Source organism: Phodopus roborovskii, unplaced genomic scaffold (genome assembly GCF_943737965.1).
Source record: "Phodopus roborovskii unplaced genomic scaffold, PHOROB, whole genome shotgun sequence".
Lineage (NCBI taxonomy): Eukaryota > Metazoa > Chordata > Mammalia > Rodentia > Cricetidae > Phodopus > Phodopus roborovskii.
The window spans coordinates 1,299,628-1,317,122 of record NW_026126599.1 but is presented as its reverse complement, the minus strand read 5'-3'; the positions used below and the strand labels follow the sequence as shown (position 1 = coordinate 1,317,122).

Below are 17,495 nucleotides of genomic sequence, written 5' to 3'. Positions count from 1 at the left end.
CACCATTTTCACTGGGTCAGCCCTGTGTGCTTCAAGAGGCCATTATGAACAGACCTGCTGATGTTCCCTTGGAGAAGGAATGGGTTTGGAAGGTCGCGGGACCTCAATTGAGATTCCAGCTGCTCTCCCAGGCATTTCATGCAATTCTGTCCTAATTGCACGAGGTAACTGGAGCCTGGGTACTAGAGTCCATAGCAGTGGTTCTCACCCTTCGTAATGCTGCAGCCCTTTAATACTGATCCTCATATTGTGATGCCCCCCCACACCATAAAATTATTTTCGTGGCTACTCCATAACTGTAATTTTTCTGTGGTTATGTGTAAATATCTGATGTGTAGGATATCTGATATGTGACCCCCAAAGGGGTCATGACCCCCAGGTTGAAAATCACTGTCTATAGGATAGGGGAGGTTGACTGAAGTGGGGGGGACTCAATCTGTGCAGCTGTGGATAAGCCATCATCCATGCTGGGTGAAGACTTCCCGGTGTGGTAGCCATGGGTTCCCTCACCCATGCTCTGTAAACCCAATAAATGTACTGGTTCCCCAGGTGAACTCTGGTAAAATTGTTCTGCGTTTTGTTGTTAGGGGAGGCTATCTACATTGTTTACCTCTCTCCAAGGAGATTATTCTCACAACCCACAAACACCTCCCCCCATGAATCCCTAAAATACATCCATGCATCCAAAGGTTCAGAGTGGCATTATTCATTACAGACCGTGAGAACAATCCATGCCCATCAGCAGATGGATGAATAGGGCGTGGCCCATCACACAATGGAATATTATTCATCAATAAAAAGGAAGGGAAGCATTACCACATGTTCCAGCATGGGTGAACTATATCACTGAAGGCCAGACAGAAAGCACCTCACACCGCATGATCCCATGCTTATGAAAACCCAGAAGAAGCAAATCCCCACAGCGAGACAGGAGATTAGTGGTTGTCGGGTACTGGGGAAGAGGGAGGGAGCCTCGGCTAGATTTTTTAAGGAGTTTCCTCTTAGAACAATGAAAACTAGTGGTGAGGGATACACAGTCAATGAGTACCAGAAGCTATGGGACTCAAGTGAGTGGTTTGGAAGGCATGGTGTGCATTTGTCCTCAGGAAGACCATTTTTAAACTAACAAAAATAAAAACAATTAAATGCTTTAAAGCAAAGGTTCTCAACCTGTGGATCACGACGCCTCTGGGGGATTAGAATGACCCTCTCACAGGGGTCGCCTAAGGCCATCAGAAAACACGGATACTTACATTATGATCCATAACATTAGCAAAATTAGAGTTATGAAGCAGCAGTGAGAATAATTTTATGCTTGGGGTCAGTACAACATGAGGAACTGTAGTAAAGGGCCACAGCATTAGGAGGGTTGGGAAGCCCTGCTTTAAAGTAAGAAGACCCCGTCCCCCAGGAGCTCATGGGCAGCAATGCTCGTTCTGTGTTGCTCTCCCCTCCTCCTCTTCCTTCTCCAAGTCCCTCCCTTCTTCCTTCCCTCCCTTCTTCCTCTTCCCCCCTTTCCTCCCCCTCCCTCCAACAGAGACTCACTCTGTATCCCAGACTAGCCTTGAAACTCATGGCAATCCTCCTGCTTCAGCTTTCAAAGTTCTGGGATCCCAGCTGTGACCCACCATGCCTGCAGGCTATGTGTCTTTTAGTGTCTACATAACTCCTAACCCTGGATGACAGCCAGTCCTGGAGATCCTCTTGTCTCTACTTGCTGAGTGCTGGGATGACAAGCATACACCACCACACCTGGCTTTCTTTTTTTTTAACGTGGCCTCTAGATTCTGACTAAGTCCTCTCATTTGTACAGGAAGCACCTTACTGATGGTGCTATCTCCCCATTCCCTATCATGGCTTTTGACTTTTTAAGGCCATTGTCAAGAACCATAACTGCGTCATTTCACAGTCTAAGAGGAGCAAGGACAAAATGGGCAGCCAGCCGCGTCAGGTCCTGGGCCCTGCCCAAGGTCATCGGGGTCATCAGTGGCTGGCAAGAGGAGTGGAGTCAATGTGCCTCAGGTGCCCAGAAATTTCTGGACCTGGTTCATGGCGGAACACCAAAATGGCCCAGACAGAGAGTGTGAGAAGTTTACAGCAAACTGCTTCCTGATGGCATGGGGACCCTCCCCACAGCCCACATACAGACACACACAGCCTCACCTCCCAGGCTGGCCTCAGGCTCTGTCTCTGGCCAGCCTTAAACACATCCTTTCCCTTTCTGAGCCTTAACCTGCTTCCCTAATCTGGCTGCTACCTCCCACCCAATTTAGGCCACAGACTATTTTTCCCTGCTCCAGTCACAGCCCCTGGAAGCCCTCCAGAGCCTCGGATAATCTGGAGAGGTGGGATTCCCAAGGGGCTTCCAAACTCAGCTCCTTATGTGACCTCTCAGGGATATGGTGGTACCTACCAGGTTGGGGGCTCCTTATAGGGCTTTGGACCCTCCCCTCGGCACCCCAGGTTCCTTGTTTGTATGTAGCTATGAACAGCCTGTCTTTAGACTCCATTGTGGGGATAAAACAAAACATAAAAGCCCTGAGTGCAGTGTCCCATTCCTCTCCCTCTTCATGGGACACAGGCTATTCAAGTGCCTGGCAATGGCTGTGGTGGCAGCTGTCCACAGCTGGACATACCTTCCCCTCCAGCTACTCACACAGAGCTAGGACACAAGCCAGGGTCCAGAATCCCCACCCCCCATCTCCACTGATGTGGCCATCTGGATCCCCAGGGCTTGCTGCCCTGAGACTCTGGGCCATGGGGAGCCTCTCTGGACAGCTCTAGACGTGTCTGTAAATTTCTGCCAGGCTTGAAGGCACACTTCTCAGTCAGGGAAGCACAAACCTGCCTCTCGGAACCCATGCCTGCGGAACTTGGCCGAGAAGGAGTCGTGTTTGCCATCGTTTTCGTTTATTGTCCCCAGATCTTGGCCAGCCACAGGCTGTCCTGATCCATTTGTCACCTGGCCTGGCCTTGGCCTCTGTACAGGCAGGTTCTCATGGCATTGTCCTTGCTAAAGCTAGAGGCCTTAAAATAGCTAGCTTTAGGAGCCGAGATGGTGGCTCGGTTGGCAGAGTGCTTGCTTAGCGTGCACAGTGCCCTGGGTTCCTTCCATCTTCAGTACTGCATATACAGGGTGTGGTGGCACATGGCTGTCATCCCAGAACTATGGATGTGAAGACAGGAGGGTCAGAAGTTCAGGATTATCTTCAGCTACAGGGCATGTTTGAGGCCGGGCTGGGTTCAGAAAACTCTTTACCCAAGGAAGGAGAGTAAGAAAGGTAAAGGAGAAGGGAGAGGAAGGGGGAGATGGGGGCTGGGGAGCAAGCGTCCTTTAAGCAACATGTGGAGGTATATATATCTGTAATGCCAGTACTCTGAGAGGCCTGAGGTAAGAGGGTTGCTGAGTTTGAGACCAGCCTGGGATACAGTGAGATTCTGTCTCCACTAAAGCCCACTTGAGAAACCACAGGAAGCTCTGTCCCTCTCCCTGGCATGTGGCCCTCTAGGACATCCTGGGATGACCACATAGGCTACAGGCTATATGGAGACCTTCTACTTTCTCCTACAGGGCAGGGGCACACAATGCTTGACTGGATACACTACTCTCAAAGAGTGGCGTCCTGCCCATGGCTCTTCTCATGCCAAGTTGACAACCCTCCCTGCAAAGGACAGATGCTTGGGGCACATAAAAAATGCCACCGTCTTGCACAAAGAGGGAAAAAAATGCTGTACCCTCAGCCATGAAGCCACGTGGCACCCCTGGTCACTCCACCTCACAGCAGCAGCGTAAGCCTCACTGTCCCCTGGCTTAAGTCCTATGACCAGGTTTTCCTTTGCCTGTGGGAGTGCACAGTGCTCAGGAGGGAGAGCTGGATTTGTAGTAAAATCAGGGCAGATGGCAGAAACCTGGTCATCCAACACAGCTGGGCTGGCCCTGGGGACCTGCACCCTGTAGCCTGCTGCACTGCACCCTCAGTCCCACAATTTGCATGTCCTCCTAACCCTTTGTGGCTGCAAGCCATGCTCTAAAGAGACAAAAATGCAAAAACCTTGGGCCAAGCAGGACAGCCAGCCTGTGTCGACAAGTTGCATACTCTAGCAACTCCTGAGTGTCCTGGGTGGTCATGTGCTACATAGTACTCCCTTGCTGACACTGGTGATGAGATTTGTACCTCTTCTGTCACACACTGTGGGGTGGAGAGCCCACTCTACCCCACTCTAACCACTTGGCGTTAGGATGAATTTGCATACGTGCACACCTTACATTTTGAGGCAGGGTCTTTCACTGAACCTGGAGCTCATCGATTCAGTTAGACTGACTGGCCAATGAGTGGCAGGCATCCTCTTGTCTCTGACACCCCAGCACTGGACTATAGGCCTGGCTTTTTATGTGGGTGTTACAGATCACACTCAGGTCTCATGCTCTTGTGGCAAGCCCTTCACTGATTAAGCCATTTCCCCAGGATGAAGTTTTATGACGCACAGGCTACCCACAGACCCTTTACTGTGTTCCACTGTCACTTGGACTGGATGGCAGGCTGAGTGAGAAATAGGCCACTCCACCTGCAGAGCTTTGGATGATGACATCTCCCACAGCCTCTGAGCCTGTTAGAAAAATGCAATCTCCCCTCCAGGGGTTTCTTACATGCCCACATTGCCAGCCCCGTGTTAAATGCAAGCATTTAATCCTCCCAGAACAAGATGGACAACCATCCCCAGTTGTGTAATGATGGTGTCAGGCTGGAGAGGGACCAGGAGTGTGCAGACAGCCTGGCTACTCACTTAGCCATTGCTGCAGTTCACCCTCAGATAAATGTTGCATCCCTCACCCGGCCTTATTCCTGCACACTGTGGCCTGGCCTCAAGTCTACCATAGTGTCAGGCACTTACTTCATGGGTTTGAATAGCGCCTGCCCGTAATTCTGGAAGGTCATGATGAGCTTCAGCTGTGTGCCCCCTGACTTCATGGCTGCAGGAAGGAGGGAAGAAACAAACAGGGTGACTCAGAGGCTGTCTTAGGCCCCCAACTGCCCCCCAGGCAGCAGAGCCAGATAAAAGGCTCTAGCCACCAGCCAGCTGGATCGTCTTCATGTGGCTAGGGGTTCCCATTGTGCCTGAGAAGTTAGTTTGCAGCAATGGTGCACCCCAGCTAGCTGGAGCCCCTCCTGATGTCCAGTGGGGTCTAAGAAAGTTCCACAGTGGGAACCTACAAAGGAGCCCAGGGGATGGGCAGGTGCACTTGACTGACAGTGCAGGCATGAAGCCACACACACATACACACACACACATTCACACAAATGCATGGTTCACAAACACACCTACACAACCCTATGCCCCCACGAGCAACACCTCCATTCCCTCAAACATCCCCATATCCCCACTCCCACATAGACATCCTCATACCGTCACACCCTCAAAATACCCGACTGGCATACATACACACACACACCACTGCTTGCCAAGGCACAAGCAAACTACTAGGATTTAGTGAAGATCTGAGTGGTCACTCTGAAGATACCCCCCCAACTACCTTTAGGTTAGAAGCTCCTACATCTTTAGGACATGAAGGGATATGAAACCTTCAGAAGGTTCCAGAAGGCTCACTGTTCTGGCACCTCACCATGTCACAAAGCAAATGGATTTCCAAAGTGACTGTTCTTCACCCAACCTTGGATTTCCCTTTTGCTGAGGAAAGATGGAAGGAAAGCCACCAGGGCTTTTCTCTTCTAGGTCAGCTGTGGCTAAGGCCTCCCAGGTTGTTCAAGGCCCAGGGACATGAAGGAGCCGCTGCACAATGTAGCCAAACTCAAACACACGAGGGCTTGCCTGGTGTACTAGAGGCATCTTGTATTCATGGCAGGCTCAGGACAGGGGATAATGTTACAGATGTAACAAAGTCAGAGCCTGCAGTGGACATGTGGGTAGATAGGAAGTTACAAAGGGTGAGATAACTTTAGACTCCTTGGTGCAGGAGGTAATGCAGGGATGTGCTGGGGCCTGAGGTCACTGTGAGAGCCTCTCCTAGGGGAGAGAAACATAGGGCTGGTCACCAAAGAACAGACATAGGTCCTGGGGGGGGGGGGAGGCAGGCAGAGGATGGAAAGAAAGACTATATACAGGTCTCTAGAATCCTCCAAATGAGGCTGAAGACAGATGGTGGTGACAATCGAGGGACATCCTTTCACCATTTGGTTCCCAGGTATAATAGGACTGGCACAGGATTGGCTGATGGGACCAGGGTCAGGGGAGGCTCACAGGGTTGTATGTGTAGGGTGTGTATGTGTGTATGTGTATACAACCACAGAACAGTAAGACAGGTAGATCTCTATGAGTTCCAGGCCAGTGTAGTCTGCATAGTGAGTTCCAGGCTAGCCAGGGCTATACAGTGAGACCTTGCCTCAAAAAAAAAAAAAAAAAAAAAAAAAAAAAAAAAAAAAAAAAAAAAAAGAAAAAGAAAAGAGTTCAGTGGAAGAATGGCCATGGTGGCCCACTCTGATCTAGACACTAAAGTCTGCTTAGCTTCCCCAGGCTGAGCATCCTGGAAGGAATCTACTTTCCCAGCCTCAATTTTCCCTTCTGTAAAATGGGGCCATAGCTGCTTGCTTATTCTTGTATAGATATTTCCTCCAATTTAAAACATTTCTTTTTGGCTGGATTGCACAGGTCTTTAATCCAAGCATTTGGGAGGCTGAGGCAGAGGCAGGTGAATCTCTACAAGTTCAAGGCCAGCCTGGTTCACATAGTGAGTTCCAGGATAGCAAAAGCTACATAATGGGACCCTGTGTCAAAAAACTCAAACAAACAAACAAACAAACAAACAAACAAATTGCTCCCGGTGGGAAGCTCACTAAGATTTAGGAAGTAAATGAAACTTAAAAAGGCATGGGAAGTTCCTGGAACCTGCGAGGCCCCTCCTCCTGGTTTATATAAGCAGTTGATGGGGAGAGGAAACCCTCCCACAGGCCAAGCTGCCTGTGGGTCAAGCAGGCGGCTGCAGGAATGCAGTTTTCATGAGTCCCCTCTGCCCACACCAGGGCGGCCTTTCCTGAGGTGCAGCTGCTCTTGGTCATCCATACAAAGTTACCCGGGTACTCTCATTGGCTCACTAAGCTAGACTTGGGCCTGCCATTAGTGTCCGATCAGGGGAGATTAGATATTTGCTCATATCCCATCAGAGAAAGTCACATGATACTCCTTCACAAGGTTACAGAGAGGATCAGGCTCAAAAACCAGCAGTGGCCTGGACTCACCTGTACAGTGGGGGCAGCCCCCTTCCTGGGCCCAGGGGGCCACCTTCTTGGCTGTTTGCTGTGTACGATGGGTTACATCCGGGACTTAAGACTGATTTTGGGTTCCACCAGGCCAGAGTGGCTGGTATGAGATTGTGCTCTCCTCGGGTCACCACACATCTCATGCTGCAACCGAGGCACTAAGGGCAGGTGGCTGGTGGGTGACCCCACCAGGTGTGTGACTACCACCCTGCCTCCCCTCTGAGTGACACAGCAAAGTGCTTACGGTTTGACTATTAAGCAAACCGCTTATGAAACATTCATGCTCCAGGAACCTCATTTTCCCCCTGAAGACTGGCACTCATGGATTTTTCAGCCCTGATACACAGACCGGCAGCAAGCCTGCACCTCTCCCTAGGGAGCCTGGCAGGGGATTTTAATTTTCTGTTTTTCCTTATCTGTGCTCTTCTAAATTTGCACAACGCACACCCACTGCATCTCTGGTAAAGTGCAAAAGAAGGAAGTGATTAAAAAGTTTGTGGCACCATTAAGTCTCGGTGCATGGCCCATTTTCGTTTAATAACAGAGACTCCTGGGTTTAATGGTTCCTTCCTGGGCCAGGCTCTTTTTAAAGTTTATAATCCTGGCTTCCAAATAGCAAAATATTGTGTTAATCTGGGCAGCTCGTCTGTCCCTGCCCCTCCCCCGTCACCTGCTTTTTCTCTATTTGAATAGGCTCTCGTGTAACTGAAGCTTGCCTCAAACTTGCTATGTAGCTGAGGATGACCTTGAACTCCTGACCCTCTTCCCTTCTTGTTCTCAGTGCTGTTTATGGACCCCAGGGCTTTGCGCATGCTAGTAGCCACATACTCTACCCACTGAGCTACACCCCAATCTAATCGGTCTTTTTCTAAGGGGGTCCTGTCTGCCTCCCTGTTGTCCTGACAGGGCACATGGCCAGTACCCCCTGAGGAGGCAACCAGGAATTTTAGCTCTGTGGTGACTAAGGTACAAACTGTAAAGTTCTGTCCTGGCTCAGCTTACCCTTAGCCTTGCGAGCTGTCCGAAGCTGACTGGAGTATTCTGCGCATATAGAACCCAGACCCCACATATCTGACACAGTATACTCTGGGTTACAGCAAAGGCTCAGAGCGTTTGTCTAGGTGGGAAACAGCCTCAAACACCCACCCGCTTATACACTACACTGCCCTCACTGGGCATTTAGGAGACGGGCCAGAAATGGGTGGGCAGGGTAAAGGGACCAACAGCTAGCAGGGCCAGTATACAGAATGGATTTTCCTCATGGAGACAGATGGAAGGTCATGGCTAGAGGAAAGCTCTGCTAGCCAAGAGGTAGCCCTATGAGAGGAGTCTCTATAAGAAACTGAGACCCAAACTCCAGGCTTGAGAGCCACTGGGTACCTCTTAACAGGGAGGGCATTCTGTGGTTTCCAGTGGACTAAGGCCACATTTTATATAAACTAATTTGTTTTGTTTTGTTTTTTTAAAGACCTATAGGGGGCTGAGGATGCAGCTTAGTTTGGTAAAGGGCTTGCTTAGCACGTCCTGGGTTCTGTCCTGACCACTAGGGAGTCAAAGGCAGGAGGATTAGGAGTTCAAGGTCATCCTGTACTTCCCAGCAAGTCTGAGGTCACCCTAGGATAAAGAAGACTATCTCAAAACAAACCAACAAAGACCAGTGGGCCACACTTGAGATTGGTGGCCCTTGGGGAGGATCACCACTGCCAGGCTTGACCTTGGTCATCTCATCTGGGTGAGGGGATTGGTGATTCTGTATGGGGTCAGTCAGGCAGCAGCTTGACTGTTTACACAAAGACACACACACACACACACACACACACACACACACACACACACACACCTTGCTGCCTTTTATGGGACAGAGCAGAGACTGTTCCAGAAGATTAATGGAGGCAGGTGTTTGCATTGTAAGTGAAAGCCTCCCTAGGGAAGACTCACATTCAGAGAAAATGCCACTCAGCTCTTCCTGGCTTGTCTCACATGTCTCTGAACTGAAGAGGCATGCCCGTGGCTCAGATACTGGGCACCCACAGAGTTGCCTTCTGCCTGTCAATCTTCGACTTGAGGAAATGGGCATGGGGCATGTTTGCATGGTGGCCAGGGGTAGATTCCCTGAGGCTGGCACTACAGACACCCACCTGGACACGAGGAGCTACATAAGCTGAGCAAGCAGGCATTGACAGTGGCTGCAGCCAGGTCTTCAAGTCCCTGGCCTATAGTGCTTCAAGCCTATTATTGGCTCAGACCAGATACACACGGGGCAGCTTCCGCCCCAGTGGCCTCCAGCCTGGGGTTGTTATTATGTCATGCTGTCTCTCAGGCAGCTCACTTTTATTTTGAGAGTGGCAGTCACAGGAAAGCCCAGAAATACCCTGATGGAGCTTGCTCTGTCCTGCAGAAAGTCAAGACAGTGGGAGCTGGGCTCTATCCCTGCAGCTACCTGGCTGCACAGGGAGAAAACGGGGAGGGATGGGATGGGATGGGATAACTCAGGTCCCCACTGGAGAACACCCTTTGCTCTTGACCTTCCATCCTATGGTACTGAGCAAGGAATAGCCATTTACTGCCACCCTGGTGCACTTGGTCTTGGGATCTTTATTATTTTAGGAGGTCCCCCTACCACTGAGGCCTGTGACTTGTAGTCACCCCCTACACACACACACACACACACACACACACACACACACACACACACACACACACACCCTGCCCTGACTCAGAGGCAAGGGCCTGTGACCCTGCTGTGGCCAGCACTGCCTCTTGAGAGCTGTAGCTCCGTCACATCAGACAGGGATGAACCACCCCCCAACCACATTCACAGGCAGTACTTCCAGGGGCACCCCAGTCATAGGCCCTTTGTTCCGTGACACTCAAAGCCAATTCTCCCAGATTTTAACTCATCCATTCTTTCCTTCCGGCAGATCAATTAGTGGCAAGGACTTCAGTCAGTCATGTGGAGTCATTTTTCTTTTGTTCTGCCTTGTTCTCCAATCCACGGGCCTTGATCTGGCCTAGATGGAGCTGCCATTCAGGCCAGAGGCTGTCTGGGCTCCTCACTTCCAGGGAGACTTCTCCCTCAAGCAACTTCAAGTGTAGAGCGTTTGCATCCATAATTGTACAAGATGGTGATTTGATTATCACCAGTCCCAGCCAAAGGGGTGGCGGGCCTCACTTCCAGCTGAGCAGAGGTGGATGTGTGTGGAGTCTCTTTCTTTAAAGGCAGCAGTGGCCTGTTACCAGGCAGCCTGGAGCCTGGCTATAAATAAACCTCTATTGGCCTTGGCCAGCTGCGCTGTGGGCCACACAGAGCCTCACGAAAAGGAGCAAGAGGTTCTAAACAGGCGAGACTTAATGGAACCATTCCAAGAGGGCGTGGAAACCCCCCTCATCCCCCCGCACCATTTTCCATCACAACAGTTATTTCCTAGCTCCATATTTCATAGTGAGATGAATAACTTGAAGATTAAAGTCATCACTCCTGGGGCCGGCAGGGGTGAGGAGTGGGGATGGCTCAGTGGCTAATGTGTTTGCTGTGCAAGCATACAGACCCAAGTTTGCAACCCCACAACCCAAGTAAAAAGCTGTACAGATGTACAGATGTGATGACTGCTTGTAATTCCAGCCCTAATGAGGCAGACAGGGAATCCCGGGAGCAAGCTGGCTAGCCAGGCTAGTTAGAGCTGGAAAGCTCCAGATTCAGTGAGTGACCCTGCCTCAACAGGTTAAAAATGAAAAAGAACTGAAACATCTAATGCCAGCTTCAGACCTTCCAACACTCATGGGCACATATGTGCATAGACACCTGCAAACATGGGCACACACACATGTACACACATGTGCACAGACACTAACAAGCACAAACAACACACATACTCATACATGCTCACATACACATATACAAAATTAAAAATGTAAAAATAAAAGTCATCACTGGTTGACCACAGGGAAACCTGAGTCAGAAACAAGGGGATACTACCCACAAGTAAATCTCCCTTCTCTGGAGCCTCAGTTTCTCTAGTTGTGGGGAAGTTGGAAGGCAGGACTGGCCTTTGAAAGCCCCACTTTACTCCATCCAAGTCACAGCAGCACCAGACCTTAGGCAGAAGCAAATCTTATTATCTATGGGCACCCAGCTTGTCACTTACCCAACAGCTACACTATGATGAATGCCCAGGAAAGGCTATGTCTCAAGGAGCCAGGTGTCCACTCAAAACTTAGCCTGGATCTTTACACCCATGACAACCTTTGGGGCAGTTCAAGATGAGTTAAGTTGGCTAGAGCAGCAGGGAGATGCCTCCAGCAGGAAGCCTCTAGGGCAGTGTGCAGTCTCCAGGCCATTATGCTGTGATCCATATTCCTCGGCTGAATGGTCCACAAAGACAGCAGTACCTCTGAAAGCTGGTCTCATCCCTAGGTCCTTTCACTTGCTAGGGAATTGCTTTCCCACTGAGCCATGCCCCCCAGCCCCTCACTGGAGGATTCTAGGCAGATGCTCTCCTACTGAGCCACAGCCATAGCCCCTCACTGGGGGATTCTAGGCAGATGCTCTCCTATTGAGCTACACCCCAGCCCCTCACTGGGGGATTCTAGGCAGGTGCTCTGCCACTGAGCCACACCTCTAGTTCCGTCTGTGCCAGATGCTACTACTAAGCTACATTCCCAGTCCTCTTTTCAGTTTCTGTCTTAAGAAAGGGTCTTGTTAAGTTACCCAGGCAGGCCTTGGACTTTAGAATTTTCCTGTCACAGCCTCCTGCATAGCTAGATGACAGGCTTCACCTTCATGCTCAGCTTGGGTATTTTTTTTTTTTTAAAACAGTGATATTATACTCCAAAGAGAAAGGGGTATGGATTGTGGCTCCTTTATAACAAAGTCCCTATGTTAACAAGGACTATTCCTCACTTGTCCTGAAGCCTCTAAACTCCACAAGGGGCATGACAGGGTCAGGAGGGGGTGCATTCAGATCTGTTTGGCAGGAGGAGGGATGGTGGAAGACCACTAGCTTGCTACTTTTCACTAAGTGATATGACCCAACCCTGGGAGAAACTGTGGGTCCTGGCTTTTTTGACCAGGCAAGGGCCCAGCACACAGATCAGCAGAGCCCCAGACACCTCTAAAGAGGTGGTTGCTGCAGGCAGGCAGCTTCTAACTGCTCCGTGTCAGCAATTGGCCCAAAGCCCATAACTGGAGGGAGCCTGTTAGCAGATCTGCTTTCAAGACACATGGCAGGCTACCCAAGCACGTGCAGCTGGGCACACCAGGGCCACCCCTGCATAGCCCCAGCTCTCAGCCTGTCCTATGCCACTTCTTGAGTCATAGTGACTATCAATCACTCACAACCTGATAACAACCCCCAAACCTGCTCAGAAACTGACCCTGATATTCTGTTTTCCTGAAATTGAAAACTGGATTTTTTTTTTAATCGGGGGGGGGGGGGGGGAGCTTATTAGATCATAGAAACATGGAGATGTTCCTTTTAAACAGCTCCATCCAGGATACTCAGGCTTAACTTAGTTGTGTTTTGACCTGGTGAGATTCCCAAGCCCCTACTGAACTCTGAAGGGTGAAGGCTCAGAACCTCAGACCTGGGCTGAGCCATGCAATTGAGCTGTCCCTGCAGGAGGGACAGAGATGGCCCTTGTATAGGTGCTGGCAGGAGGTGCTGCAGCCACTAGGGGTCACCAGGTCATTTTTTTTTTTTTTTACAGGGGAGGGAGGGCCCATGTCTCCATAAATAACTCTACCAGGGGTCAAAGTGGTGACCCTCACTTTCCAGCAATGAGCCTGAGACATCCATCTGGCTCCTGGATCACCAAGGTGGCCATCTAGATAGCCTAGAAGGAGTGGCCCCCTTGACAGTGGCCTGCATAAGAAGCCAGCTTCACACAGCCCCAGGGCATCCACACCAAGGGCACAAGGGCAAGCAGGTGGCTACCTACCGACACTTGTGATCTTCTGAGAGCCGAGGTCCTGCAATAAGGCATCGATGGCCGGGTTATGCCTGGAGTACAGCTCATACCGGTTGATGCCGATGTGAAATTTGAGCCAGTTAGGATAGAGGTCCACGGCTGCCTCACCAGTAGGCAAGAATTCTGCCCCTTCAGCACCTTCGTGTGGCCTGCAAGGAATGAAGGCGGGCTATAGTCAAGCGTTAAAAGAGATGCAAGAGGTGGAAGGATGTTGGGGAGCTGGTCCTGAGGGTCAGGGCTTGCGACTTTGGGTTCAAAGTACAGGTTCACTAAAAGCTGCCTGCACACTGCCATGTCTGCACTTTCCTCCCTGGCTGCGGTTCCACCACCTAATAACACACCTTAAGGCCTGTAATTCCTATTTACCCTCGAGAGACGCCACAGACAACCCTAACTACCACTGACCTAGACCCAGAGTGTCAGCGCTATCCTAACACCTCTGTCCTGGGGTCACCAAAAGTGCCCCCACAAGAATGATGTCAGCTGGGAGTGTGTGGGAAGGGACTGTCAGCTTTTCCTGGGACCAGACAGCCTAGAAGTGGTAGGCACACCCACCCAGCCAGAACCCTCCCCAGCCTGCTGCCTTTGTTCCAAAGACCAGGGGCAGGGATGATGCAAGGGCTAAATTTGATTTTAATGAGTGAAGCCATAGGTGGGGTAAGCTGGATGAAGGAATCAGTCTCTCCAGCCCAGGTTCAGAGGGAAGACCTGATGCCTGCCTTCTCTGGTCATGGGGTTGTCTGGAGGAAGAACAGACCCCCTGGGAGCCTGCTAGGCTGGAGGGAGAGATGGGCCACGTTAGCTCTGCTTCATTGACAGGTGAGGGTCCTTCAGCTTCAGACTGTTCTATACTAGAAGCAAAAGGAGGACTGGGGTCCTCCAAGAAGCCACACCCTGACCACTCTCTCCGCTGCTGGATGGTTTCTGGCCAGCACAGCCCAGAAGCCACCAAATAGCTAGTATGTTCAGACTCAAGGCACAGGGCCTGGTCACACTCCAGGGGGAGAAAGGATTTCTGAGGCGCTCTCTCTCTCTCTCTCTCTCTCTCTCTCTCTCTCTCTCTCTCTCTCTCTCTCTCTCTCTCTCTCTCTCTCTCTCCTCTCCCCGGGAACCTTTGCAGGTTATTTGCTCTAGCCAGCCGGTGGTTAATATTTCACTCTGCCGGGCTTATTTGGATCTGTGCAGCTGTGGGGGTGGGGTGGGCACAAAGCTGGGCAGCTTGGAAGATAACTCCAGGATGGCTGTCTTCCTCCCCACAGCCGGTCAGGGTGGCCCTGGTTTACACCCTTGCCAGGAGGCTTCCACACTGCCAACATCACTTCTCAGATGCTTTTTGTCCCCAGTGACTTGATTTAAAAGACTTATTAGGTACATTCAGGCTTTCTGGAGGTATCCACCCCCAGAACAGCTCACCCATCGGTCTCAGAGCCAGAGTAGCCCAGCCCCTCCCAGGGGAAGGCGGCTCCCACTCTCCCTGGCTGGCTCTCCCAACATATTCATTCATCTGCTTCCTCAGCCATCAGCCATCGGCAGGGCTGGCCAACATGCTTCCTTGTAGGTGGAGCACTGGGCTTCTCTGGCTCCTGGTGGGCCGCCAGCCTCCCACACCAGGGTACTGGGGGCCTCCCAAACCCCAGCAGCCCTTCTCCCTAGGAAATCATTGTGGAGACAAAGGCAGGGCCCTGAGCAAGAGGAGCATCTGCCCCGCCCACCAGGCGTCTCTACCCAGCCTCCTCTCTGGGACCCCAACGATACACAAAATGCTTGGCCTGTGAAATAGCTTTCTAAGGGGGTGTCTTTATTCCCGGAAGGGTCGGGCGCGCCAGCCCCACCCCAGCTTCCCATTTTCTGCTCACCAGTCTGGATTCTCTGCCGCTGCCTTGGGATTAAACCTGATGTCGCTGTTCACATTAAACAGGACGTCGTCCTCTGTAAGAGGAGGCACAGCCCCCTGGTAGAGTGGGTGTTCAAACAACTTGGCTAACAGTGATCCGTCCCCACTGGGGCCAGGGGGCGGCACCCGTGGCCGCGGCCCAGGGTCTCGAAGCAGTGGCCGGTGCGCAGGGTCACGGGATGGCGGGGAGCCGGGCTCCTGACCCCGTGGAGTGTGATCAACCGGCTCTGCTGCAGGAGGCAGCTTCTCCAAGGAGTGGGAGGTTAGGTTAGAGGCTGGATCTGAGCTGAAGTCTTGCAGGATGCGTAGTGTGTGTTTGTTGGGCCAGCCTGCGTCGCCACCGGCCGACTCCCCCGGGCGGTTCCTCGGCTGGGCCCAGCCTGGGCCAGCTGCTTCTGCTGCTGGCTGAGCGCAGGAGCAGCCCGGCTCCCCTGAGGATCGCGCAGCGCGCCGGTCCAGCTTGGGTAGCAGGTCAACAGCAATGTGCAAAGCACAAGCCAGTAGGAACACCACCAGGATGAGCACGCGAAACCTGCGCACCAGGATCATCTTCATGGCCACGCAGGCCAGTGAGCTCGGGGGGTTCCGGACGCGCGCTCCACCGGTGCCCCTCAGCTTGGCACCAAGCCGGCAACGATTCACGGGTCAAGGTCCATTCAGCATAGGAGCAGCTACAAGCTCGGGGGCTGTCCCCAGGCTCGGACGTCGTGGAAGACACCCGCGACCAAAGCACCGGCTCTCCAGGCCATCTCGAGAGGCAGCCAGCGGCCCTCGTCGGTGGAACTGGTGGCAGTGGTGACAGGGAACACAGCAGCGGACGATGGTCTCTGGGACAGCGACCACACTCATTGGACGTGTAGACAGAAGGCGCGGCTATTCATCCCGGCCGGCCCGGGCGCGACGGATCCTATCCAGCCAGAGGGCTGTGCTTCCCCCTGGGCCACTCCGGGTGCTGGGCGGGTGACAAGGAGCTCCTCCGCGTTGTCAGGCTGCGGCTAGGAGGCCGTGCTGGAGAGACCAGGGTGAAGGAAGGGAGCGCGCGGGGGCGCGCGGGGCGAAGCCGCGATCTGGCAGGTGCAGCGGGCTGACCCGGAGCGCAGCGCCCGCACGGCGGAGCTCCAGGCGCCCCGCGCCGGGCCCGCTGATATCCGAGCGCCGCGGAGCCGCCCCCCGCGTCAGCGCCCGCAGATTGGCGGAGCCGCGGCCCCGCGAGGCCCGGCCGGCCCGGCGCTCGCCCGCGCTCCGCTCTCTCCTCCCCTCGGCCGCGCCCCGCGGTGTCGCCGCACCTCCTCCGCACTGAGCCTGGAGCTCGAGAGGCCCGGCCGGGAACCCGCAGCCAGCTCCGGCTCCGGCTCTGCGCGCACGGCTCTCGGCCTGGTCGCCTGCGTCCCCGAAACTCCGCGCGCCGCCAGCTGCAGCCGAGCGGCTCCTCCCCGGCGAGTAGAGGCCAGAAAGCAGGCCAAGTCCCTCCCCGGAGCCCGCGGGGCGTCTGCGCGGCCGGACGAGCTCCCCTCCGGGCGGTGTCCTGGCACCTCGGTCCCCGCAACCCGCTAAGTGGAGGACGAAGGGGCGACGTTGCCACGCGGCGGAGAAAACGGCGGGGGAGCGCGTTGAGCCCCAATCCGAGGGGACGCCAGAATCGTGGCAAGGCTGCCGGGCCCACCCCACCCCAGGGGACACGCCTGCGTCTTAACCCTGGCAGCGCCGCTGCGCTGCGGGCCTGGCTGAGAGGCTCCCCTGCGCGGGCTGTGGGCGGGGCGCGTCTCCCTGCCTGCCCTCTGGGATGCTAAATCGGGGTACATATTTTGGGGAGATCTGCTTCTACCACGTGGCCTTATCTGTCACCACGGGGCTTATGGTCCCCAGCCCCCAGTCGGAAATAGGAATTCATGGGAATTTCCGCCTAAAATTTTGGGAAGGTAAACAGGAGAGGGTAGACTGATCTACAAGCTAAGAAGACCTCCAGGCTTAAAGCACCTGCAGATTTCTACAGCAGCCCAACCCAGCTGCCTCTAAGGGACCGAGGGGCGGAGCCTGTGCTCTGGGAGCCCCCCTTTGTCATGCTCTCCTGGCTGTGCTCCCAAACCCTCTAATGCTGGCAGTGAGCCCGAGTTCTCTGTGAATCGAGTGCACAGCATATGATATTTCTAAAGATTGAACGATGGATGAGTCTGTGGTAGCCGACATTCAGTAGATGTCCACTAGCTTCTTATTAGGGAGGAAGAGGGTCGCAGCCAGCTAGCTGGTCAGCTAAAGTGTTAGAAAGAGAGAGGGTAGAGTTCCATACACTCCTGTAACAGGAGCTGGTGCCTGTGTTGGACTAAATAGGGGAAACGCAAGAGTGCAGTGGGTGGAGCCTA

General features: G+C 53.0%; 1 protein-coding gene across 1 annotated transcript in view; it reads right to left on the bottom strand.

Annotated features, from left to right (window-relative positions):
- Fam20c (FAM20C golgi associated secretory pathway kinase) overlaps positions 1-15,809 on the bottom strand; it is a 50,601-nt gene extending 34,792 nt beyond the window's left edge. The window contains exons 1-3 of the mRNA XM_051205549.1: positions 15,098-15,809; positions 13,212-13,390; positions 4,894-4,972 (exon numbers count right to left, since the gene is read on the bottom strand). Of these exons, the coding sequence (XP_051061506.1) occupies positions 4,894-4,972; positions 13,212-13,390; positions 15,098-15,690 (851 nt within the window). The 5' untranslated portion in view covers positions 15,691-15,809. The remainder of the gene's footprint in view (positions 1-4,893; positions 4,973-13,211; positions 13,391-15,097) is intronic.
- Between the last annotated feature and the right edge of the window lie 1,686 nt (positions 15,810-17,495).